Source organism: Microcaecilia unicolor, chromosome 11, assembly GCF_901765095.1.
Source record: "Microcaecilia unicolor chromosome 11, aMicUni1.1, whole genome shotgun sequence".
Taxonomy (NCBI): domain Eukaryota; kingdom Metazoa; phylum Chordata; class Amphibia; order Gymnophiona; family Siphonopidae; genus Microcaecilia; species Microcaecilia unicolor.
This window is the reverse complement of record NC_044041.1, coordinates 11720316-11746740: the sequence shown is the minus strand read 5'-3', so window position 1 is coordinate 11746740 and position 26425 is coordinate 11720316. Positions and strand designations below refer to the sequence as shown.

The 26425-nt window shown below is 46.1% G+C and overlaps 1 protein-coding gene across 5 annotated transcripts in view; it reads right to left on the bottom strand.

Annotated features, from left to right (window-relative positions):
• The window catches only part of RASAL1 (RAS protein activator like 1), a 258927-nt gene that overhangs the window by 120841 nt on the left and 111661 nt on the right, over positions 1–26425 (bottom strand). For all 5 annotated transcript variants that reach the window (XR_003943755.1, XM_030217945.1, XM_030217946.1 and 2 more), the window contains 3 exons: positions 17986–18139; positions 6495–6559; positions 3702–3814 (listed from right to left, as the gene is read on the bottom strand). Coding sequence is in view for 4 of the 5 variants with exons in the window: in XM_030217945.1 (XP_030073805.1) it covers positions 3702–3814; positions 6495–6559; positions 17986–18139 (332 nt within the window). In the remaining variant the exon portion in view is untranslated. The remainder of the gene's footprint in view (positions 1–3701; positions 3815–6494; positions 6560–17985; positions 18140–26425) is intronic.

The window sequence follows — 26425 nt, the reverse complement described above, 5'->3', positions numbered from 1 at the left end:
AATGTTGCTACTAATTGGGATTCCAGAATCTTGTAACTCTTTAGGATTCCAGAATCTTCAGAACTTTTAGTACAAGGACAGTGCCGGGCAGACTTCTACGGTCTGTGCCCTGAGAATGGCAAGGACAAATCAAACTGAGGTATACATATAAAGTATCATATACCATGTAAAATGAGTTTATCTTGTTGGACAGACTGAATGGATCGTACAGGTCTTTATCTGCCGTCATTGACTATGTTACTCTTTGGGGTTCTACATGGAATGTTGCTAATAATTGGGATTCCGGAATCTTGTAACTCTTTGGGATTCCGGAATCTTATAACTCTTTGGGATTCCGGAATGTTCAGAACTTTTAGTACAAGAACAGTGCTGGGAAGACTTCTATGGTCTATGCCCTGATTGTGACTGAATAGATGTGGGTGGGCTGGAGTGTAAATTTTAAGGGACTTCGATGTTAGCTTCAGAACTTAGTACAAGAACAGTACTGGGCAGACTTTTACGGTCTGTGCCCTGAGAATGGCAAGGACAAATCAAACTCGGGTCTACATATAAAGTATCAAATACTATGTTATATGAGTTTATGTTGTTGGGCAGACTGGATGGACCATTCAGGTCTTTATCTGCCGTCATTTACTATGTTACTATGAACTCGAAATTGTACGGGAAACTGTGGGGTATAAATGTCAAAAATAAATAAATAAATTTATATTTTCTAGATTTGTTGTTTTTAGCAGATTCTATTCTTCCCTAAGAAAGTAGGTGTTAAACTCCTGAAAACTAGTTAAGGAACGTAATAACTCGATCAATATAAAGGTTATCACCTTACAAATTTTTTTATTATTATTTCTTAACCTTTATTTCTGTGCATTCAAGTGAACTAACCCAGCAACCAGGCTACTTTCTGAGATCTGGGTGCTGTGAGAGAGTCCTCAGCGGTTAATAAATCAATCCGTCTGGTTGTAGTGGTATTTACTGGCATAGAAATCTCCTTCATGCCTGAGATCCATATGGAGCCAGAAGGACTGATTCAAGCCTGCTGCTTCTATCTGACAGGAAAAACACAGGATAGAGCCAGAAGGACTGACAACATTTGCTCAGTTCGGAGCACAGGGGATGTGTAAGGAGAGCAACTATCTCAGGGCAGGGCCAGACTTATGTTCAAATCATCCTCTCCGTGGAATTCCCAGCTTCCTTACCAGAAACACGGTTAGTGCTGGTAAAAGGTGTTGACTGCCAAGCCTGGAAAACGAAATCTCGCACTCATCCAAAGCAACTCTGATCAGGCCTGTGCCTTTGTTTGCACCTGCCTAGAGAGCTGTCAAATCACAGCATTTCTGTCTCTTTAAGGGGTCTTTTTACTAAGATGCACTGAAAAATGGCCTGCGCTAGTGTAGGCACGTGTTTTGGGCGCGCACAGATCCATTTTTCAGTACGCCTGTAAAAAAGGTCTCTTTTTTTTTTTTTTGCCGAAAATGGACCTGCGGCAAAATTTAAATTGGCGCGCGTCCATTTTGGGTCTGAGACCTTACCGCCACCCATTGACTTAGCGGTAAGGTCTCACATGTTAACCTGGCGGTAATCCTCAGCACGCGTACGCTGCCAATTACCGCCCGGTTAGCGCCGCGCGTTGGAAAAGAAAAATATATTTTCCGGCGCGTGTATCGGATGCATGTAAAAAATGGGATTACTGCCTGGGCCACGCGGTAGCCGGGCGGTAATTCCAAATTGGCGTGCATTGGATGCGCATAGGCGCCTACGCGGCTTAGTACAAGGACCCCTAAGAGTACTGCTACTTCTCCCTTACCTTCCTGCTGCCTCCCTTTAAAAAAGCTGACGGTACTTAGGTTTATTACAGAGGACAGGCGGTTCTAGAAGCAGCATCAACCCTGGAGAAATAGTCACCGTCGCAGGCTGTAACACTTTTTATGGGACAACAGAAAAGAAAGATGCTGTAACACATGAGTGTCTGAGATCACACCGGTTCATGTGGTTCTCAGAAACTCGTGCATCACAGCATTTGTTTTTATGCCGCTGCTAATAAAATCCCACTTTATGACTCATAAACTCAAGTACATAAGCTAGCTAACCTCGCTCAAGTTGCAATGAAAATAAGGAGCTCGCAATATTCTGAATATAATTATATATAACTATACCAGGACTGACGCATATTTTAGAGTTTACAGAACCCTTTCTAACCAGGGGCGTATCTGGACTCTGGCAGTAGGGGGGGCCAGGGCCAGAGGGAGGGGGCACATTTAGCCCCCCCCCCCCCGGCAGCACCGTCCCCCCCCCCACCATTGCCAGAGCCCCCCCTGCCACCAACGACTCCCCCCCCCGCCATTGCCAGAGCCCCCCCCTGCCACCAACGACTCTCTCCACCTCCTCTCCCGCCGCCAACCCTCCCCCGCTGACATTGTTTACCTTTGCTGGCGGGGACCCCAACCCCCGCCAGTCGAGGTCCGCTTCCGCCTGCTTTTAAAAATAATTCTTCAGCTTGCGGGGGACCCCAACCCCCGCCAGCCGCCGAGGTCTTCAAAGTTCTTGTTCGTCGTCCTCCTCCGTGGCCATGCTGTACGCTGCTGATTCGGAGTCTGTCTGACGTCGCACCACGTTGTACGCGCGTACAACGTGGTGCGACGTCAGACAGACTCTGAATCAACAGGGTACAGCATGGCCACGGAGGACGACGAACAAGAACTTTGAAGACCTCGGCGGCTGGCGGGGGTTGGGGTCCCCCGCCAGCAAAGGTAAACAACATTAGTGGGGGAGGGTTGGCGGCGGGAGGGGGGCCAGGGCGAAATCTGCGGGGGCCCAGGCCCCTGTGGCCCCACGCAGATACGCCCCTGTTTCTAACATTCTGGCATTTGCATATCTGCATTTGGCCCCTCAGCTATATGGTAAGCTGTACTGTAGAAAAGTTGCTGGTTGGGGACCCCCACCAGCAACGGTACCTGGCGGTGGAGGGGGAGAGTTGGAAGTTGGCGGCGGCAGGAGGGGGAGGGATCAAAAGTGGCAAGGGGTCGGCGGCGCCAGGGGAGGGCTAAAATGTGCTCCCTCACCTTGGGCTCTGGACCCCCCTCCCGCCGAAGTCCGGCTACGCCCCTGTTGTTTAGGAGTCTAGAACATTTTTCAAACTCATTCCGCCTTCATCCTGGACTCCCTGAACGTGATTATTTTTAACATAGGCGCCAACTCTTCAAAATGATTGAGGGTGCTAAACCCAACAGAAGTTACCACCGCCTGGAAACATGTGAGGAACTTGGTCAATATTGGGGTGCTCGAACACCCACAGAGCTGGCTCATATGATTTTTAGATCTATGAAACATTGTTTCCCCTTCTTTACCATGCAGGTCTTTTACTAAGGTGCGCTCACGTTTTTAGCGTGCATTAACATTGGGCGCGCTAAATGTTAGAGATGCCCATAGGAATGCATTGGCGTCTCTTAACGTTTAGCGCACGCTAAAAACGTGAGCGCGCCTTAGTAAAAGGGGGTCCATGTTTCTCCTTATCAGTTTAAACTCAAGAAATTCATTCCACGTTTCATTGTGTTGGCTACCCGACCTCGGGAGGTGTAAATGAGGAAGGCGTTTCTCTGCTAAACTACTGGGGCTGGATTTCTGTACCCAGCAGAGACCAGTGCTAGCTGTAACCTCCAGTAGGAAAGAACAGCTGAAGTCACCAAGATGAGTCCAAAGCTCACCTACTACGGTTGAGGTCAATCTTGCAGGGATCCAGCTCAATGTATCTCTTCTCCTCAAAGATTTGATTTATCACTGGCTTCAGGACACCGTGCAGATAGGGCATGCCAACCACCTGGGAAAGAGAAAAGAATATAAATGGTGGTAATTAAGGTTTTATGATTTATTTTGAGCTGTGTGGTTTATAATCGTTGATGGTTGTTTACTGTTTTGGGTGTCCTTGGGGATGGTGGTTCAGTTGACTTAAAAATGTTAAATACATAAGCTGAATGTTGTGTATATATGTGACAGAAAGATAACTGCAGGAGAAAGGAGGAAGAAGGAAACAGAAGGAAGGTGAGGGAGGGAAAAGGTCACAAAAAGAGGAAGAGACAGTAAGAGAGTGAAAGTTAGGGAGTATGAGAGATTTATTTTTTAACTATCCTCTCTCTCTCTCTTCCTTCCATTCATTATTCTCCCCACCCTACTCAACTTCCATTTCATTTTAACGGGAAGTTTAATCCTCCCAGTGTGGCTAGGATTTAGTTTTTATTTGTTTATGCATTCTTGTATCCCTCTAGTATCCAAAAACAAATTTCGGTTCAACGTGGCTTACAATTTACATTTTGGTGGAGTTACAATAGTGTTGTGCAATGTGGAGAGGACATCTATAGTTCGTGTGGTTTCACAGAGGAGCCCTTTTACAGAGCGGCATTGGGCTTACCACTAACTCTTTTGGGACTACCGCCGGCCCAAAGTGGCCGCCAGCGGTAGTCCCGCCCCGAGCACGTGCCATTTCCGGGGGGGGGGGGGGGGGGGGGGAGAAGAAGAACCCTGGAAATGGCTAGTGCAGCAGTAACCTTGGAGTGGAGGAGTGGCCTAGTGGTTAGAGTACTGGTCTTGCAATCCAGAGGTGGCCGGTTCAAATCCTGCTGCTGCTCCTTGTGACCTTGGGCAAGTCACTTAACCCTACAAACTTAGATTGTGAGCCCTCCTGGGACAGAGAAATATCCAGAGTACCTGAATGTAACTCACCTTGAGCTACTACTGAAAAAGGTGTGAGCAAAATCTAAATAAATAAAAATAACCTACTAGTAATCATACATCACTGCTTGCTGCCCAGATAGTGCCAGAGCACTTATCACCACCACAATGGGTAGCAGTAAGGCTCCCCACCATGTGGCCATTTTTGGGGGGGTTTACTGGCTGCGGGGAACATGGGCCCTGGCACCCAGGAAAAACAGGGCCCCTTTTTCCTGCAGCTTAGTAAAAGGACGCCAGAGTTTTTGAAGAGATAGATTTGAAGAGGAAAAGGTAGTGGTAGCTTTTGTGTTCAGTTGTAGAGTTTTAGCAATGTTTAAAATTTAAAAATGCTAAAAATTTAAAACTCTTAGTCTGATCTTCAAGGCCCTTAAAGGAAATGGCCTCTACAGTGGCGTAGCAGGGGGGGCTGCCACCCGGGGCGGGGCAGTTTGCCATTGCACCCCCCCCCCCGGGTGGAGCACGATGACGCCCCCCTCCCCCCCGACCAGCTCCCACACCCTACCTTTAAAAAGAATGTCGGAATCCGAGGCGAGGCGCAGCCCCTCGTGCCTGCCCTGTACGTAAAAGAAATGTGGACCGTCTCTCGCTCTGTCTGTCCCGCCCTTACGGAAATAGGAAGTTGCGTCAACGGAGGGCGGGACAGATAGAGCGAGGGAAGGCCCGACGGTCCACATTTCTTTTACGTGCAGGGCAGGTGCGAGGCGCTGCGCTTCGCCTCGGATTCCGATATTCTTTTTAAAGGTAGGGTGTGGGAGCTGGTCGGGGGGTGTCAATGCGCCGAGGGGGGGGAGCTGGTAGGGAGCACCCCCCCGCCCGAGCTGACATCCGGGGTGGACCGCCCCTCCCACCCCCCCTTGCTACGCCACTGGGCCTCGAGTACCTGAAGAATAGGAAGATCCTCTACACACTGCCAAGGACACTAAGGTCCTCTCAAGGACTATTAGTAACCACACCCTCTCCAAAAGATGATGTGATACTGGCAGGCCAGCGGAGTAGCCCCCACACTCTGGAATGCACTTCCTGAAAGGCCTCAATTAACACAAGACTATCTCTACTTCAGGAAGCAGGTGAAAGTTTGGCTCTTCAACCAGGCCTTTATTGGAAGAAGTAACTAACCTGTTAGTCTCACTCACACACACACAAGGATTGACTCGGGATGCACATACTGCAGCGGGACATGTTTATCCACTCCTACCCTAGCTGAGATAATATTTAATGGTTAACCATCTCTCTGACCTCATGTGCAACTTTCTTTAAATTAGTCACCTTTTTTTCTAACTCCTCTTACTCTCTTACCTATCTATATGTCCCATCTTTGTTTATACCCTACTCTGTCAATTAAAATGTTCTATTACGTATTGTGTTGACATTGTAAGTAGTCTACTATGCCATACTTTGTATTGTTATTTGAACATTTTTACTGCTGTACTTATCTATCGCTCATGTTTGATATATTCTTACTGTACACCGTCTTGAGTGAATTCCTTCGAAAAGGTGGTAAATAAATCCTAATAAATAATAAATAAATAAATAAATATAGTTTTTGAAGAGGTAGATTTGAAAGGAAGGCGACAATATCTTGTGATTAGCTGTAGGCTGTGGGGGAATTAACCCCCCTCCCCCCCCCCCTTATTGCACAGGTTCTCTATCTCAGCCAAAGGGCCAATATGGAGCCATTCTCAGCTCATGACTCAAACCTCACACTTCATCTGAGCCAGAAGGAAGTCGAGCCCTGAAATTTTGCTCACATTCTCCTGACCCGTCCAGCTCACCTTCATGAACTGCTCCATGGATTTGGAGGCCAGGGAGTTTGACCGGAAAAGCGTATTAGGATCAGCTGGAAAAAAAAATACAAAAGAATTAACAAAATGAAGTCAACATGACAGCCTAGATATGCAATACAGTAGATCTCTAGAAAAAATATAATCTACGATGCATTGTATAGATGCTACATGGATTCAACACTGGAAACCTCTCGTAATCCATTAAGAAGGCTACAGGATCAATGACTAATGTTTCAAGTTTGTTACAGAGCTGGTCAATCAGTAATCTGTAGACAACGCTGAATGACATCACAACCAACCATCCTGAAACGAAAGAGGTCCATATAACACATGGAATATAAACTACCAAGGTGAACATTGATTGGATGGAAATATTTTCAGCCCCTGCCCCCCCCCCCCCTCCCTTCACATGTACCTTGCAGACCTATGGGCACCTGGCTGAAAGCCACTTTTTAAAGGGGAACTTTCTGTGGATTTTGCTTTTGAAAATCTGGTATAAACCAGAGCAGAAGAATTCTTTACAATGCAAGGATCATGAGGTAAATACCCGAGGTGCAAGTGGGGATCTGAAACAAAATCCTCCTGCACAGTTTAAGAGCCTGTCCCTTGTCCCTGTATCCAATGGGCTAGGGACTTTCAGAAAGCTTCTTTTTTTTGTGTGAGTAGACTCCTGTTTACCCATGAAAAATCTTCTGAAAATTGCAGTTTATGTTCATGAAAGCTTGGGATACTAAGTTCCAAAGTTTAGAACAATTGGATAAAGATACTCTTGAATTTGTGGGTTTTCTGGTACAACATTAGCCTGCAAACATTTTTCACACCTTGTGTTCTCAGAGTATTCTTGATGGGGACACTTTTCAAACTGTCTGCACTGAGACAAAGTCCGGGGGTCGTTTTTCCCACCAAGGTTGAGTCAGCTTCAAAAAGAACACACACACATGATTTTACTCTGAAGCTCATCGTGGGTGCTGAGTGCCCAGGGCCACTGGCACCTGCCTTTTTCTGGGCTGTTGTTTTCAGAGGGAAATAACAAACGTAGATTGAAAATGTTATCTACGTGTTTGTCATTTTACTCTCCAAACATATATATGTGGAACGCACTGCCACAAGTGGTGAAAACAACTTACGATCACCTAAAATTCAGAAAACTATTAAAGACTCACCTATTCGGAAAGGCATATCCGACTGACCCAACTTAAATGCCTCAACCCTGCAACACTTCACTATCAAAAGGTTGTACTGGACATTAACAAACCCTTTTACCTTAAACCCAATTTGATTGAATTTTTTTATTTTTGTTACATTTGTACCCCACGCTTTCCCACTCATGGCAGGCTCAATGCGGCTTACATGGGGCAATGGAGGGTTAAGTGACTTGCCCAAGGTCACAAGGAGCTGCCTGTGCTGGGAATCAAACTCAGTTCCTCAGTTCCCCAGGACCAAAGTCCACCACCTTAACCACTAGGCCACTCCTCCCCTCTTGCTACTATTTGAGATTCTACATGGAATGTTGCTATTCCACTAGAAGTCGGCCCTTGCAGATCACCAATGTGGCCGCACAGGCTTCTGCTTCTGTAGTCTGACGTCCTGCACGTACGTGCAGGACGTCAGACTCACAGAAACAGAAGCCTGCGCAGCCTTCTACATGGAATGTTGCTAGTGGAATAGCAACATTCCATTCCATGTAGAATCTCCAATAGTAGCAACATTCCATGTAGAATCTCCAATAGTATCTATTTTATTTTTGTTACATTTGTACCCTGCGCTTTCCCACTCATGGCAGGCTCAATGCGGCTTACATGGGGCAATGGAGGGTTAAGTGACTTGCCCAAGGTCACAAGGAGCTGCCTGTGCTGGGAATCAAACTCAGTTCCTCAGTTCCCCAGGACCAAAGTCCACCACCTTAACCACTAGGCCTCTCCCCACTCTCCACTATAACATTTTTGTACTTATCCCGTACCGGACTTGGCGACCGCCTTTATGGTATTATGTAAGCCACATTGAGCCTGCTAATATGTGGGGAAATGTGGGATACAAATGTAACAAATAAATAAATAAATATCTCATTTCAGTGCAGTTAAGGCGCATAAAGGGAATTCTCTAAATTAATGTGTCAATCTAGCCACCCCAACACTGTGCGCTTAAGGTGAATTCTATAACGGCATCTTGGCACCATAATTGCATTATAGAATACTAGCGGAAGTTTGGCATTAATGTGTCCATGTGTAGATGGATCCTCTTACATCATGTCAATGGCAGGCATAAGTTGGCACCTCTAGGTGTGCCAAGTGATATGTAGCCCCCTCCATGCTCCACCCATGTGTACACCCCCACCCCCATTGCAGCTAGGCACTATGGCACTTAAGTCACTTCACTGGCTTCCTATCCGTTTCCGCATACAGTTCAAACTCCTCTTATTGACCTATAAGTGCATTCACTCTGCAGCTCCTCAGTACCTCTCCACTCTCAACTCTCCCTACATCCCTCCCCGGGAACTCCGTTCACTGGGTAAATCTCTCTTATCTGCACCCTTCTCCTCCACTGCTAACTCCAGACTCCGTTCCTTTTATCTTGCTGCACCATATGCCTGGAATAGACTTCCTGAGCCGGTGCGTCAAGCTCCATCTCTGGCCGTCTTCAAATCTAAGCTAAACGCCCACCTTTTTGATGCTGCTTTTAACTCCTAACTCTTGTTCACTTGTTCAGAACCCTTATTTTATCATCCTCACTTTAATATTCCCTTATTTATTTATTTATTTATTACATTTGTACCCCGCGCTTTCCCACACATGGCAGGCTCAATGCGGCATACATAGTAACAATATAAAGAATTACAAAGTTGTAAGAAGAGTACAGTTTGTAGTAAACACAAGATCTCTTGTTTGTCCTGTTTGTCTGTCCTAATTAGATTGTAAGCTCTGTCGAGCAGGGACTGTCTCTTCATGTTCAAGTGTACAGCGCTGCGTACATCTAGTAGCGCTTTAGAAATGATAAGTAGTAGTAGACATTATCTTAAGCCTGGTGCATGTGGGCACCTGTCAATTTGATGGTGTCTTTGACACGTATAAGTGGTGCCAACTTCTAGGTGTTATGAGGGAGGGCAATTTTTTGGCCAGCAACTAATGTGTGTACAACATTTCCTGCCCAAATAAATTGCTTTGAAAATGCTTTTCATTGTATCGTCTTCCTCTCATTGTCCGAGGGATTCAATTACCATAAATGCCCTTGGGGACCACAGGAGGCTCTACCTGAAATAGAATCAAGCATAATCTAGGAGACACGCAACCAAGGGACAAAATGGAAGAAATGCTTGGACGAAAACAGAGATTTAATTCTACATGTCGTCAACCATGCTTAAAGTAGGACAAAGATTGTGCAACACCTCCTTAAATAATTGAATGCATCCTGTTATTAAGTTGTCTTCTTTCATCAGGCTCCCATACTATCTAGGTTTAGTGATGCTTTGATGAGCATCTGCTGACGTAAAGGTCACGACAAACACTGACTTCTTTTTCTGTGCAGATTACTTCTTGACATGTTTTCCACCTAACCTGATCTCTTCTTTCACAACCCCAGCCTCATCTGGTTAAGCTATTCTTTCTCAGAGTTGTTTTCATTGGCATTGGGGAAACCCAGAAGTGAACTGTGGATTAAGTAGCAACAGGGCTGCAGTGGTGTTGTAAGAAAGAGTCAGAGACCCGGAGACGGGACAATCAGAAGCACGTGAAGATACACAGGCTGTGCTTAAAGTTAGGCGCAGTTTACAGAATAGCGCCAATGCCCGGGGATGGCACCGAACTTTAGGCCCAACCAGTTGCGCCAACTGAAAAGTGGCGCAAATGTAGACACCTAAATGGGGAAGTGTATCCCTCGTAGCGTATAACGACACATGGAAATGCTAGGAATGCCCCCGTTCCGCCCACGACCCTCTCGTTAAAATAAACGTGTTAATTTTAGGTGCAGATTCTGTGAGTAAATTTATGCACGTAAGTTCTAGTTAAATCTAATTAAAGCTAATGATGTCCTGCTAGAAAGCCAATTATTGAGGCTAAATAGCTCATTCTTCAATTAAGTTGTGCATGCGATTTTTGGCAGCTTTTATAGAATTGGGGGGGAAGGGGATAGTGCCAGGTTCAGTAAATGGAGCTCAAATTTAGGTGCTGGCAAAAATTTGCACTAAGCGCTATCCGAACAAGAGCACTTAGCACGGATTCCCGCACCAAAAGTTGGGCGTGAGGACTTACGCCTGCTGCAACCTGGTATAAATCCTGGCATGCAAGTTGGGTGCATAACCCCAGTATTCTAGAGCACGGTGCACACGTTTCGTGAACGCCCCGACCTGCCCATGCCCCTCCCATGGCCACGCCTCCCTTTGAGTTGCATGCAAGACTATTTAGGCATGCAGCATTATAGAATAGAGTGCCAAATAACACCAATAATTGAGGAAAGGCTAAAGCGGCTAGGGCTCTTCAGCTTGAAGAAAAGGTGGCTGAGGGGAGATATGATAGAGGTCTATAAAATAATGAGTGGAGTTGAACGGGTAGATGTGAAGCGTCTGTTTACGCTTTCCAAAAATACTAGGACTAGGGGGCATGCGATGAAGCTACAGTGTAGTAATTTAAAACGAATAGGAGAAAAAGTTTCTTCACTCAACGTGTAATTAAACTCTGGAATTCGTTGCCAGAGAATGTGGTAAAGGCGGTTAGCTTAGCAGAGTTTAAAAAAGGTTTGGACGGCTTCCTAAAGGAAAAGTCCATAGACCGTTATTAAATGGACTTGGGGAAAATCCACTATTTCTGGGATAAGCAGTATAAAATGTTTTGTACATTTTTGGGATCTTGCCGGGTATTTGTGACCTGGATTGGCCACTGTTGGAAACAGGATGCTGGGCTCGATGGACCTTTGGTCTTTCCCAGTATGGCAATACTTATGTACTTATCCTTCTGTGAGTCTGTCTGTTTTTCAATGTTTCTTCAATAATAAGTAGTGATTCTAGTTGTGGGATATTTGTGTACAATGACTCTATATCCAGTGGCGTACCAAGGGGGGGGGTGGGGGCGGTCCGCCCCGGGTGCACGCCGCTGGAGGGGTGCCGCGCGTCTGTCGGCAAAGCTCATACCCTGCTCCCTCTGCCTCGGAACGGGTTACTTCCTGTTCCGGGGCAGAGGGAGCAGGGAGCGAGTGAAGCCGATAGGCGTGCGGCACCCCCCAGCAGGTAAAGATGCACCTGGGGGGGGTGTCCGTCATTTCGCCGCTGGGCAACACTCATTCCCTGCTCCCTCTGCCCCGGAACAGGAAGTAACCCATTCCGGGGCAGAGGGAGCAGGGAACGAGCGTTGCCAACAGACACGCGGCACCCCCCCCCCCCCAGCAGGTAAAGATGCACCCGGGGGGGGGGGGGTGCATCGGCGATCCGCCCCGGGTGTCAGACACCCTAGGAACGCCACTGTCTATATCTAGATTTCCTAGAATAATTTGGCTAAGATCACCTGACACTTCTTCTAGAAGGTTGATGACATCAGTAGAATCCCTCACATACCAATCAGACATAATTCTTTATAAAAGATACATAGATGACATACTCCTATTATGGAAAGGTAGCGCAGATAAACAAAATGGTTTTTTCAACTGGTTAAATACCTGTGACAAGAATTTAAAATTCAAAATAGATTTTGGAGGCCACATTTTAAGTATTAAACTTATGCTGTGAACTTTGTAGAGTCCAGTAGAGGTTTTTGCCACCATCTTCTCTGTCTCCTTCGCTGTGACGTTTTCCTTTCACTTGCTGCATGGCCATTTCTTTAAAAAAAAACAACAGCCTTTTACCTGCTGCGGTAAAAAGGGGTCTCAACGCACGCCAAAAACACACGCGGACGCCAGCGCAGGCCCCCTTCTGCCACACCTTAGTAAAAAGACCCCCCCCCCCCCCCGTTATCTTACCTTTTTTTCTTTTCTTGTTTTTTCCTAAGCTAGTGAATTCCGTAAGGTCTGTAATTTAACTTTAGTTTTCATGACATCATTCTTGAATACGATCTTGTTTCAGATTTTCTTGAACGTTTTAATATGCTTTAATAAAGAAAGTGGGGGGAAAAAATTGAAAGCGAATTCATTCTTATTCATTTGGAAGCTGACAAAAGCCCATTTCCAGCCTGTGACTCTCAAACATGGTGTAACAAACACCCAGTGGAGTTAATCAATATCAGCCATCAGTTCCATTGTATGAATGCCAGGCAATTCCTTATTACTGTGATTAAGGGTGGTAATAACACCAAGAGAGTCAGATAACATTATTATAAACGGCAAGCGTGGAAGGGGAAGGCTTTTATGCTTTGTGATTATTTAAGAAGTGTTAATATCCCTGCCATTGTACCTGATTAATGAAGTTAGCACAGAATAGACTTACCGACCAGAAATACAACCGGATCGGCACGAGCATACCTAAATCTCCACTACCCAAGCTGCAAAGGACTCAAATACAAATCAACTTAAGCATCAGCTTCTCCTACATAAGCACACAACTGTGGAACGCATTACCAAAAGCCGTGAAAACAACTTATGATCACCTAAACTTCCAGAAATCATTAAAAACTAACCTGTTCAAAAAGGCATAACCCTACCGACCCAACTTAAATGCCTGTACCCTGCAATACAACAAAACCAAAGCTCGTAATGGACATAACATAACTCTTCCACTCTACGATTCCCTAATGTGTCTGTAACACATGAACCTTATCCTACCACAACATCACTTCGAATTTGTTCTCTACCGGAGTAGGCGAACACCTTTACGGTACTATGTAAGCCACATTGAGCCTGCAAATAGGTGGGAAAATGTGGGATACAAATGTAACAAATAAATAAACTAGAATTTCACAAGGTTATGTTCAGAACAGAAAAACACAGCGGTGGCAAGACCCCTACTCCTTAGGGGAGGGGGTTCAGCACAGGTGAAAGCAATAGCCAGAGTTGTGATACAAACATAAATTTAGAAATCGCTTGGTCGGGGTTAGCTGCTAATTTTCAGCGGCACTTAACTGGCCATGTGTCGCTGAATATCACGGTTAGCGCCAAACTCAAAGCCAGCTATCTTGGGGGTGTTCTGGGGCAGAATCAGCACTTGGCTGCTTAATGATGTTTAGCCCTTAAGCGGCCAGATTTACCGCCTAAATGGGATCGCATAAGAGTAGTCTGCCCTATTTTGGGGGCCCTTTTACTAAAGAGTTGGCGTGCAGCAACAGGCTTGTCGCGCTCCGACCCAGAACTACCGCCGGGCAACCGATTTTATGCTGCTTATCCTAGATATAAGCAGTGGATTTTCCCAACTCCATCTTAGTAATGGTCTATGGACGTTTCTTTTAGGAAATTATCCAAACCTTTTTTAAACCCTGCTAAGCTAACTGCTTTTATCACATTCTCTGGCAACGAATTCCAGAGTTTAATTACACGCTGAGTGAAGAAATACTTTCTCTGTTTTGTTTTACATTTACTACTTAGTAGCTTCATTGTGTGCCCCCTAGTCCTAGTATTTTTGGATTCATGTCTACCCGTTCCACTCCACTCTATCATATCTCCCCTCAGCCGTCTCTTCTCCAAGCTGAAGAACTGTAGCCACTTTCAAATATTTGCTTGATTGTGACAAGCTTCCCTTTCAGGTCTCCAAAGTCAGATAAGAGGTATGTGTTACTCCACAAAAGGTGCCTTGCAGTGAGGTTGGGCTGTAATGAGAGATATTGCACAGCGGTGAATACATGACACAGCCGCAAAGCCCAGCTGGGATCTGTTGTCTCCAGCATAGAGATTATTTCTGTTCTTGTCTTTTTTCCAGGGAGACTGGGTTACAGCTGCTGTTACCATGGAAACACAATCATTTTTAGGGTAGAAGTCGTTTCCTGTCGATTAGGGAAAAAACGTGATAGAAAGAGTCCCTTGGAATAATTATTCTGGCCTCGTAGGTTTCTCGAGCAAGCTGTTAGCACAAGGCTTGTAAAATCCCTAGGAGAATAACTCTTTAAATCACACCAGCAGTTGGGAGCCAGAGTGCTAAAGTATTGCAAAGAATAATCCAGGGAGGTTGTACTGCTGCTCTGCTGGAAGACTCCAGGACAGAGGTCCAGAGGTCACTGGATTTACAGCAAAGAGAGAGACAGAGCAATGGAGAAAACAGAAGACAAGGCTGAGAAAAGATCTGCCTTTTGTATCAGGCCTGGAGGGGCCAGGGCGCCAGTGGTATAAAACTGGATGAGGCCTTCATTCTCTCACAGCCGGTTTTAAACCATGGGCCCTCAGAGGCCTTCCTTTCTCTCAGAAAGAAGTTAAAAGTCAAGGGATATTACTTTTTTCTAAAAATAAAATAAAAGGGTCAAGGGTCATGGACCCTTACTGTGGTACAACCAAAGCGGTTATCACATTCTATGCAGGTACTTTGTCTGTCCCTAGTGGGCTCACAATCTGTTTTTGTACCTGGGGCAAAAGAAGGGTTAACTGACTTGCACAGGGTCACAAGCAGCTGCAGTGGGAATTGAACCCCAGTCAATGTTCAGCCCAAAGCAAATATTCAGTGTTGGGCCATGTCCAGGGCTATTAAATCCTGCTGTAGAAGACGCCAGAGTTTATGCAGATCCTGGCCGATGTTCAGCTGGGACCCGCATAAGACACTTATCTGGGTACTAGCTGAGTATTAACCAGGATCCGTATAAGTGTTTCTGGCCAGGTCCTGACCCCTTCCCCTTCAGCCTCCCTCCCACTCCCCGAAATTGCAGAAACCCCCTCTTGTCCTGATCCCCCCTCCAACTCCTCCTCCTCCTCCTCCTCCTACTACTACTTATCATTTCTAGAGCACTACAAGGCATACGCAGCGCTGTACACCATACACAAAAAAACAGTCCCTGCTGAAAGAGCTTACAATCTAGATAAGAGAGGTAAACAGACAGAACAATTAAGGGTAAGAGAATAAAAGGTAAGGATAAAAGGACAGGGCAAGAGAGTAGTGGTCAAAAGCAGTGGTAAAGAGGTGGGCTTTAAGTTTGGACTTGAAAACGGCCAAAGACGGGGCTCGGGTAGTCTATTCCAGGCATGAGGTGCAGCAAGATAAAAGGAACGGAGTCTGGAATTAGCAGTAGAGGAGAAGGGGACAGATAAGAGAGATTTATCTGCAGAACAGAGTTCCCGAGAGGGGGCATAGGGAGAGACAAGGGTGGAGAGGTACTGGGGAGCGGCAGAGTGAATGCACTTATAGGTTAATAAGAGAAGTTTGAATTGAATGCGGAAACGGATAGGGAGCCAGTGAAGTGACTTAAGAAGAGGGCTAATGTGAGCATAGCGACTCTGGCGGAAAATGAGTCGCACAGCAGAGTTTTGGACTGATTGAAGAGGAGAGAGATGGCTAAGAGGGAGGCCGGTGAGAAGCAGGTTACAGTAATCAAGACGAGAGGTGATAAGAGTGTGGATAAGGGTTCTGGTAAAATGCTCAGAGATGAAGGGACAGATTTTGCTGATGTTATAGAGAAAGAAACGACAGATTTTGGCAATCTGCTGAATGTGAGCAGAGAAGGAGAGAGAGGAGTCAAAGATGACCCCAAGGTTACGAGCTGATGAGTCAGGGAGAATGATAGTGCCATCCACAGGGAATAGAGAAAGGGGGGAGAAGAGAGGTAGGTTTAGGGGGAAAGATGAGAAGCTCAATTTTGGCCATGTTAAGTTTCAGATGACGTTGAGACATCCAGGCAGCGATATCAGATAGGCAGGCTGAAACATTGGTCTGGATGCTGGTTGAGATTACGTGGGTAGAGAGGTAGATTTGGGAGTCATCAGCATAGAGATGGTATTGAAAGCCATGGGAAGATATCAGAGAGCCAAGGGAAGAAGTGTATATGGAGAACAGGAGAGGACCGAGAACAGAACCCTGAGGTACACTGATTGGTAAAGGGATAGAAGTGGAAGAGGATCCACCGGAGTGTACACTAAAGGTGCAACGCAAGAGGTAGGAGGAGAACCAAGAAAGAACAGAGCCCTGGAATCCAAATGAAGACAGCGTATCAAGGAGTAGGCTATGATCAACAGTGTCAAAAGCGGTGGATAGGTCGAGAAGGATGAAGATAGAATAGAGACCTTTGGATTTGGCCAGTAACAGGTCATTGGAAACTTTAGTAAGTGCAGTTTCAGTTGAATGAAGAGGGCGAAAGCCAGATTAGAGTAGGTCAAGAACAGCGTGAGATGAGAGAGAGTCAAGGCAGTGGCGGTGAACGGCGCGTTCAAGTAATTTGGAAAGGAAGGGGAGGAGGGAGATGGGTCAATAGTTGGAAGGACAGGTAGGGTCAAGTGAAGGCTTCTTCAGGAGCGGTGTGACCACAGCATGTTTGAAGGCACCAGGAACGGTCGCAGTGGAAAGAGAGAGATTGAGGATATGACAGATAAAAGGGGTGAGAGTAGGAGAGATGGTGTTAAGAAGGTGGGTAGGAATGGGATCAGAGGAACAGGTAGTTCGTTTTGAGGAGGAGAGAAGATGAGATGTTTCTTCAACAGTGACTTCAGGAAAGGAGGAAAAGGACGGAGGGATTGAGGAAATAGGAGAACGGACAAGGGGAGGGAGAGGTGGGAGTGGTTTGGTAGAGAATTCAAGGTTTATCTTCTGAACCTTGTCCAAAGTTCAGAACCTTGTTCTGAACTTCTCCAAAGAAAATTCAAGGCAAGCCAGAGTCCCATACTACCCAAGTAATGTGGTAAGCCCCACTAGACCACCAGAGACCATCAAGGTAGGCCTGGGGAAGTGGGTGAGCTCAGGTCTACTTTGAAGTTTCTTTGGGGGGCGGGTTTGAGAGTGGGATTGGGATGGGATGGGGTTTCTGCAATACCGGGGAGTGGAAGGAGAGATCAAAAGGGAGGTGTGCTGTTCCGAGGGGTGGGAGGGAGGATTGGAAGGGAGGGCTAGCCAAAGGTTAACCAATTACTGGTCAACATTCAGACTGGTGCCCAGTTACCTCTGTGACTAAAGTTAGCTTTTTTGCTGTCTTAACTTTAGCTGCTTACTTAACTGGTTATGGCCGCTAACCGGTTAATTCCTACCTCCTCCCAGGCTCCACCCACAGACTGCTCTGGCATTAACCAGACAGTGCAGGGGCGGTCTGTGGTGACATTCAGCAGTTTAAGTGCTGCTGGATAGCAACACTTCAATGGACTTGGGTGATTTAACTGGGCAGGAGCCTTTCCTACCCGGTTAAATCGCTTTGAACATTGGGCAGACCATGCTTAATCCATCATCTATTGCAGAGGGATATGTGGGGGTGAGTGGTATTGGGGGGGGGGGGGGGTGTTGTTGTTGCCTCTGTATTTTAGAGTGAGAAACCATTTCCTTTTTCAGGTTTTGTATATTGATGGAGAAGGGGTCAAACGGGGACATTTCCTTGACAGTTACAGGTACTAGGGGTGATGGTTCCTTTGTATTACACACTTTGGAATCACAAACAATGGTAGAAGCACTTACTGGTCCTGGTCACTTCTCTCATGTTCACGTAGTCCAGAAATGGCACTGCAAGACCTTGTCCCAGGAAGATCTTTACCAGCTTCATGGCAACCTCTTGGCGGCTCTCCACCGAGCTGACCTCCTCCAGCATGGCCAAGGGGGTGATGCTCTCCTCCTGAGATGACCAGTAGAACAAAGTGGGTTGAATCCACATTTCAATACATAATCACATCTCATCTTACCCAGTAAATCCTTCTGACCACACTGTAAAGCCTCTGTCTCTATATCTGTAACGACAACGCTCCCTCTTTTCTCACATCTGTAGCTCTCAGGAACATTCTTCATCCCGTTCTCCTACTGACAGAACTCCTTCTGCCCAAAGGATAGACCAGCCCTTTCTCCAGAACTCACTCTGTCCCACCATCAGGGCAGTCTACCTACATATTGTTTACCTCTGAAAAACATATAACTAGTGGACTTTCTTTAAAATGACCCAACATGATTTGAATATCCTGTTAACAGCTTCCTAGTTGAGCTTATCAGACAGGAAGTGCAACCCAATGACCCAATCAAACATTTCCATTGGATTCTGGAATCCAACCTAAGGTTTTTATTATGCCAAAGACAGTATCCTGGGAATAGCTTATCAGGGGAGGAAGGATCTTCAGCCCACAACATTCCTTTGCAAATACAGTAATAATTCCTTATTGATCCTTTGCTGTATTCAGGATGGAAAATGGAACGTAGAAGCTGCATCAGAAAGGCAAGAGACCACACTGCAAATCCGAGGTGTATGACTGTTAGAAATTTAACAATACAATAGAAATTGGAAAAAAAAAAAAAGAAAGGGGAAAAATGCACATGAGAGAAATCCCATGATGTTATCCCAGGTCTTTAATGTTGTTCAGAACATAGGAATCAACTTTTCAAAATGATTGAGGGTGCTACACTCAACAGAAGTTATCCCACCTTGGGCACGCTCAAGGAATTTGCTCATTATTGGGGCTACTCAAGCACTCACAGAGTTGCCTCCTATGGTTCAGGAAAGGGCTGAAAATGTAAGGTGAGGGAGAGAAGGGCTTTCTTAGAGAGACGGCACATCAGAGTTTGGAGGTGCTGCCAAGCCTGTGAAAAACCACATTGCGTACTTTCTCCCTAAGACTTTCTGCTAGGCCAGGCTATTCTCGGTGGCTTGTCACTTCTGCTAAGGGACTTGTGTTGGTGCCAGAAAAAAAAAAAAGCCATTAGTGGAAGCTGATGTGGAGCTGGATCCGGTCCTTTAATCTGTTTCCTTCTGTGTCAACAAGACGGAACTTCTCAGAGAAGGGCAGCCAGAGAGAGGCAGGCTCAGGTCACTTAGCTGGACTTCGCTGCTTATTTACACAGTGTGAGAGTGGATATAAATATGCTGACTACACCTACTTTTTAAGAAACACAAAGTACTACTACTACTACTTAACATTTCTAGAGCGCTACTAGGGTTACTCAGCGCTGTACAGTTTAACAAAGAAGGACAGTACCTGCTCGAAGGAGCTTACAATCTAAAGGTCGAAATGTCAAGTTGGGGCAGTCTAGGTTTCCTGAATAGAGGTATAGTGGTTAGGTGCCGAAGGCGACATTGAAGAGGTGGGCTTTGAGCAAGGATCTGAAGATGGGCAGGGAGGGGGCCTGGCGTATGGGCTCAGGGAGTTTATTCCAAGCATGGGGAAGTAAGGAAGGAAGGAAGGAAGTAAGGAAGTCCTACCAGTCACTTACTTCATGAGGTGTAGAGATAGTAGCAGGCTGCTTACGTCATCATCAATACCAAAATCCCATATCCTACCATATGTGCCACCTTACTTGCGCCGTCATCTGCAGGTACTGTTCAGAGCAGAGGGGCAGGCCAGGTTTGGGTTTCTGGATTTATCTAACCCAGCCCTGTGTATGTTACATATCCGATTATTGATTCAGATAACCTGTCTCTTCATATACTATGTTAATGTTATTCAAAGTTCTAACTCATTTGCTCTTTCTACAGCTTTCATATCTGCTTTGAGTTGACCAGTGGCTCTCTCTAACCTGAGGGTCTGGTGCAAACGAGACAACTTGTGGGAGCTTAGTTCCTGGTGCAGTCTCGTTTGCACCAGACCCTCAGGTTAGAGAGAGCCACTGGTCAACTCAAAGCAGATATGAAAGCTGTAGAAAGATCAAATGAGTTAGAACTCAGTGTGAACTATTTGCAGAAACTGAGCCTTCTCCACCCTCCCGCCCAAACACACACACACACACACACCCCAAGTCTTCACATACTTTGTCATAGCAAACCCAATTTATTTCTGGCCCTAAAAATTGTCTTAATGAGGCTGGTAATGTTAAATAGAGATCACGTGCCATAGTCACAATAGATGAATTGATTTAAAAAAGTCATGGATGAATAATCATGCTGTTTCCAATATATAAAGTGAATTTGAAGGAAAGGTCTAAACTTGCCAAACAGGGAGCTGTGGAAAACACTCTAAAGAATGAACATATTCAAAGGTATAGATTGGGGAAAGGCTATGAAAACACTTCAGCGTGTTTGTCTATCCCTTGGGGTATAAAAACATAACTGGAAACTGGAAACGATCTGGTGCCACCAAGCCACTGCCCCTCCAAAGTCAGTAGCTGTGGCTTAAGGAAACTGCTGAGGAAGGTCACCATGAGGCCTAAGATTACTTTTCCTTCAGCAATTTCAATCTTTCTCTATAAACACGGTCTGTATGGGAGGGTGGCAAGAAGGAAGCCATTGTTGAAGAAAAGTCATAGGATGGTCCAGATAGCACATAGGGTTTACAAAGACACACTTAGGGCCAACGAGCACATCTAGGAGAAGGCATTGATATATAATGAGACCAAAATGGAATCCTTTAGTCTCAATGCTAAGTGATATGTATACCCCTGGGTTCTATAAATGGGTGCCCAAAATTGTACACGATCCTGAGGTCCACATGCAAATAAATTAATGAGCCATTAGCAATCAATTATTGATGTTAATTGACTCTAACCTGAATTTGCGCATGCATCTGGCTGTGAGCAGATCTTTAAAGATCCATGCCCAAATCCTCTCGTATACAACCCAACAGAGGGTGTGGCTAAGGGAGAAGTATGGGCAGTGGCGTTCCTAGGGGCGCTGACACCCAGGGCGGATCGCAGATGCGCCCCGCCCCCCGGGTGCAGCGTCCCCCCCCGGAACAGCGCGACCCCCCCTCCGGCGAAATAACCCCCCGGGTGCAGCGCGACCCTCCGGCGAAAGAACCCCCCCCCGGGTGCACGCCACTGGGGGGGGGTGCCGCGCGCCTGTCGGCTCTTCATTTCCATGCTCCCTCTGCCCCGGAACAGGAAGTAACCTGTTCCGGGGCAGAGGGAGCATGAAAACGAAGAGCTGACAGGCGCGCGGCACCCCCCCCCCCCCAGCAGCGTGCACCCAGGGCGGACCGCCCCCACCGCCCCCCCCCCTTGGTACGCCACTGGGTATGGGTGGGTCAGGACGTACAGTGTTATAGAATTTGGGGGATGTTTGTGTGTCAGGATTTATACCAGATTTCAGTTGGTGTAAGTCCTTTAAGCCAGTGGTTCCCAAACCTGGTCCTGGAGGCACCCCAGCCAGTCAGATTTTCAGGATACCCACCATGAATATTCATAACAGAGATCTGCATGCAGTGGAGGAAGTGCATACAAATCTCTCTCATTAATATTCATTGTGGGTATCCTGAAAACCTGACTGGCTGAAACCCAATTAGTAGCACCATTCCATTATTCCAATCCAAGGGCAAGCAGTGGGGGATATGATTGAGGTCTACAAAATCCTGAGTGGGTGGCGTGAGTGGAGATGAATCATTTTTTCACTCATTCAAATAGTACAAAGACCAGGGGACACTCAGTGAAATGACATGGGAATACTTTTAAAACAAATATTAGGAAACATTTTTTTTTTCATTCGAAGCATAGTTAAGCCTTGGAACTCGTTGCTGGAGGACGTAGTAACAGCAGTTAGTCTATCTTGGTTTTAAAAAGGTTTGGACAAGTTCCTGGAGGAAAGGCAAGGTCTGTTATTGAGACAGACATGGGGAAGCCACTACTTGTCCTGGGATTGGTAGCATGGAATGTTGCTACTCTTTGAGATTCCAGAATCTTGTCACTCTGAGGTTCTAGAACGTTGCTACTCTTTGGGATTCCAGAATCTTGTCACTCTGAGGTTCTAGAACGTTGCTACTCTTTGGGATTCCAGAATCTTGTCACTCTGAGGTTATAGAATGTTGCTACTATTTGGGTTTTTGTCAGGTACTTGTGACCTGGATTGGCCACTGCTGGAAGCAGGATACTGAACTAGATGGACCATTAGTCTGACCCAGTATGGCTATTCTTATATTCTTACGTTCTTATGGGTTGCCTCCAGGACCAGGTTTGGGAATCACTGCATTAAGCACTAGTCTGTAAAGACAGCTCATCCCGGAGAAACCCTTTATGGAATAGTGCTGAGTGTGAATTTTTCCTGGTGCCTACTGTTCAACGCTATTCACTGAATCCAGCCTATAGTGTACCCCACAGCGCATCACCCTGCTAACACCATCCCCCCTATAAAGAATGAAAGTGACAGCATTATGTGGTGAGGAATCCTCACCGAGGATGCTTTGCAGCAGGAGGGACAGGGCAGTTCATACTGATCGAGGGAAAGATGCTTGGTGCAAAGGACAGAAAGCAGTCCATTCAAACTAGCACTGTCAAGAAAACTGTACATTCATCAAATTATTTAATATGAGGAGGGAAAAGTTCTCAGGAGCTCAACATTCAGTGGAATAACCACTCTATTAACCTTCTCAGTGCATTATAAGTCAGAAATAGCTCCTTGAAAACTGAATAAGCATAATTGACTAGACTAATGGAACAAATCCAGGCCCTAAGTGTTGCCACCCTTAAGAGGCAATCAAGAGGGTCAGAGACAAACGTTTTTGTCAGGTGGGAAGAGAAGGGTAATAAGGACAGAACAGTTGACGGGGGGGGGGGGGGGGGGGGGGGGGGGGGGGGGGGGGTAGAAAGATAACATTCCCAGAACTACAGATGAGAGACAGGATTGGCCGCTGTCGGGGACAGGATGCTGGGCTTGATGGGCCTTTGGTCTTTTCCAAGTATGGCATTACTTATGTACTTAGATTACTACTACTACAACTACTTATCATTTCTATAGCGCTTACTAGACATACGCAGCGCTGTACACTGGACATAAAGAGACAGTCCGTGCTCGACAGAGCTTACAATTTAATTAGGACAGACAAACAGGACAAACAAGAGATAAGGGAATATTAAAGTGTGGATGTTAGGGTTAGGAGTTAAAAGCAGCGTCAAAAAGGTGGGCTTTTAGCTTAGATTTGAAGACGGCCAGAGATGGAGCTTGACTTACCGGCTCAGGAAGTCTATTCCAGGCATATGGTGCAGCAAGATAAAAGGAACAGAGTCTGCCAACTCCAGACTTCGCTCCTTCTGTCTCGCTGCACCCTACGCCTGGAATAAACTTCCTGAGCCCCTACGTCTTGCCCCATCCTTGGCCACCTTTAAATCTAGACTGAAAGCCCACCTCTTTAACATTGCTTTTGACTCGTAACCACTCGCCTCCACCTACCCTCCTCTCTTCCTTCCTGTACACATTAATTGATTTGATTTGCTTACTTTATTTTTTGTCTATTAGATTGTAAGCTCTTTGAGCAGGGACTGTCTTTCTTCTATGTTTGTGCAGCGCTGCGTACGCCTTGTAGCGCTATAGAAATGATAAGTAGTAGTAGTAGTGGAGTTAGCGGTGGAGGAGAAGGGTGCAGATAAGAGAGATTTACCCAGTGAACAGAGTTCCCGGGGAGGAATGTAGGGAGAGATGAGAGTGGAGAGGTACTGAGGAGCTGCAGAGTGAATGCACTTATAAGTCAATAAGAGGAGTTTGAACTGTATGCGGAAACGGATAGGAAACCAGTGAAGTGACTTGAGGAGAGGGCTAATATGAGCATAACGACACTGGCGAAATTGAATATTATGTAAACACGCTTGACAGATAAACATCACAAATTTCCTTTGCTGAAAAATGAAAGGAATTCTTAGAAGCTCATTGTATGCAAAATGCCATCTGGACTCAAGAGGGAACATGTAAACCTGCTTTTTGAGAATGCCAGGCTATACATCAATAAAATACTAAGCAAACAATAAGGAGAGACTCCATGGGTACAGTCATGAAATTAGGGGTAGAATCTGGGGCCGATTCTGTTCAATATATTTGTGAGTGACATTGCCGAAGGGTTAGAAGGTAAAGTTTGCCTTTTTGCGGATGATACTAAGATCTGTAACAGAGTGGACACCCGGGAGGGAGTGGAAAACATGAAAAAGGATCTGAGAAAGCTAGAATGGTCTAAGGTTTGGCAATTAAAATTCAATGCGAAGAAATGCAAAGTGACGCACTTAGGAACAGTGGCGTAGCCAGACCTGACATTTTGGGTGGGCCCAGAGCCAATATGGGTGGGCACTATAGATATAGATAGATAGATATAGATATATAGATAGATAGCCCTATCCTACTCCCTACCCACCCCCTATGGAATTAAATAAAAAAAGACTTTTTTTTTCATGCCCACCTCTGCACGCACCGGTCCACCCAGAGAAAACCGCCGGTGCCTACACTTTTTTTTTTAAATTTTAAACTAGGCACTGCAGAGACCATCCCCACCCAAAAACCCACCAAAATGAGAGAAAGACAACTTTTTTAAAAGCAAGCTAGCTTGCCACTATTAAAATTTATTGTTGGGGAATTTTTGGGTGGGGATGGGCTCTTCATTGCCCTAGGCACTGGCAGTAAATCATCTACCCCCCCCCCCCCCCCACATCCAGAAGCCCACTACCAGACCACAGCCATCATTTTGATAACAAAAGAGTAATCAAAATGCTGGCAGGTCATGGTGGTGGGCTTCTGGGTGGGGGTGGGCTCTTCACTGCAGGGCAAAAAAAAGGTATATTTTAATCATTAAATATATACATTTTTTGCCCTAGGCAGTGAAGTGCTTACCCCACCCAGAAATTCCACAACAATAAATTTTAATAGTACCCACCAGGCCCCAGCTAGCTTAATTAAAAACATTTTTACATGATTTTAAAATTATGATGTAAACCCCCCCCCCCCCCCCAAAACGCATTTACAACAATTTTATTACCTGCTGCTGCTGCTTGGCAGTAAAGTTACCTGGGGCCGACAGGAACTCGAGTCGATTCTGGTATATCTCTTCTCAATTCGAAGACCGAGTCCCGACCAATTCCCACATTTTTCCAGGGAGGGCAGGGCCAGGCTCGCACACCCTGCGTGCGTGCATGTGGCCATGTGCAGCTATTTTTTCAGCCTGCCCTCCCTCAGGCTCAGATCAGATGCCACGAGCACGCCGCCACGCACGCACAGCCACCACATCCGGGTCATACCACTACCGCACCGCGTAGGATGGATGTGTGGACAACCACGACGCATTCTGCCTCTCCTGAGTCTAAGGCTCTAAGCCCAAAGGTAGGTGGTGGGCTGATGATGTCTGAGCGCCAGCGCGGGTGCCTGCGAGTACGCTAGAGGCTGTGTGTGCGTGTGCACTTGGGGGGTGGGTGGGCCTGAAATCAGAGCCACAGTGACAGGAGAGATCAGCTGCTGCCAGAGCGCCGCGGGTGCCGTCTCGGCCATCACGCTAGGCTGCTGCTGCGGCAGTTGTGTGTGAGCTTAAGTGGGCGGGCCTTGGCCAAAATTGGGTAGCTACGCCCCTGCTTAGGAAGTAGAAATCCACGGGAGACGTATGTGTTAGGCGGGGAGAGCCTGATATGTACAGAGGGGGAGAGGGATCTTGGGGTGATAGTATCTGAGGATCTGAAGGCGACGAAACAGTGTGACAAGGCGGTGGCCGTAGCTAGAAGGTTGCTAGGCTGTATAGAGAGAGGTGTGACCAGCAGAAGAAAGGGGGTGTTGATGCCCCTGTATAAGTCGTTGGTGAGGCTCCACCTGGAGTATTGTATTCAGTTTTGGAGGCCGTATCTTGCTAAGGATGTAAAAAGAATTGAAGCGGTGCAAAGAAAAGCTACAAAAATGGTATGGGATTTGCTTTACAAGACGTATGAGGAGAGACTTGCTGACCTGATCATGTACAGTGGTGGAAATAAGTATTTGATCCCTTGCTGATTTTGTAAGTTTGCCCACTGACAAAGACATGAGCAGCCCATAATTGAAGGGTAGGTTATTGGTAACAGTGAGAGATAGCACATCACAAATTAAATCCGGAAAATCACATTGTGGAAAGTATATGAATTTATTTGCATTCTGCAGAGGGAAATAAGTATTTAATCCCTCTGGCAAACAAGACCTAATACTTGGTGGCAAAACCCTTGTTGGCAAGCACAGCGGTCAGACGTCTTCTGTAGTTGATGATGAGGTTTGCACACATGT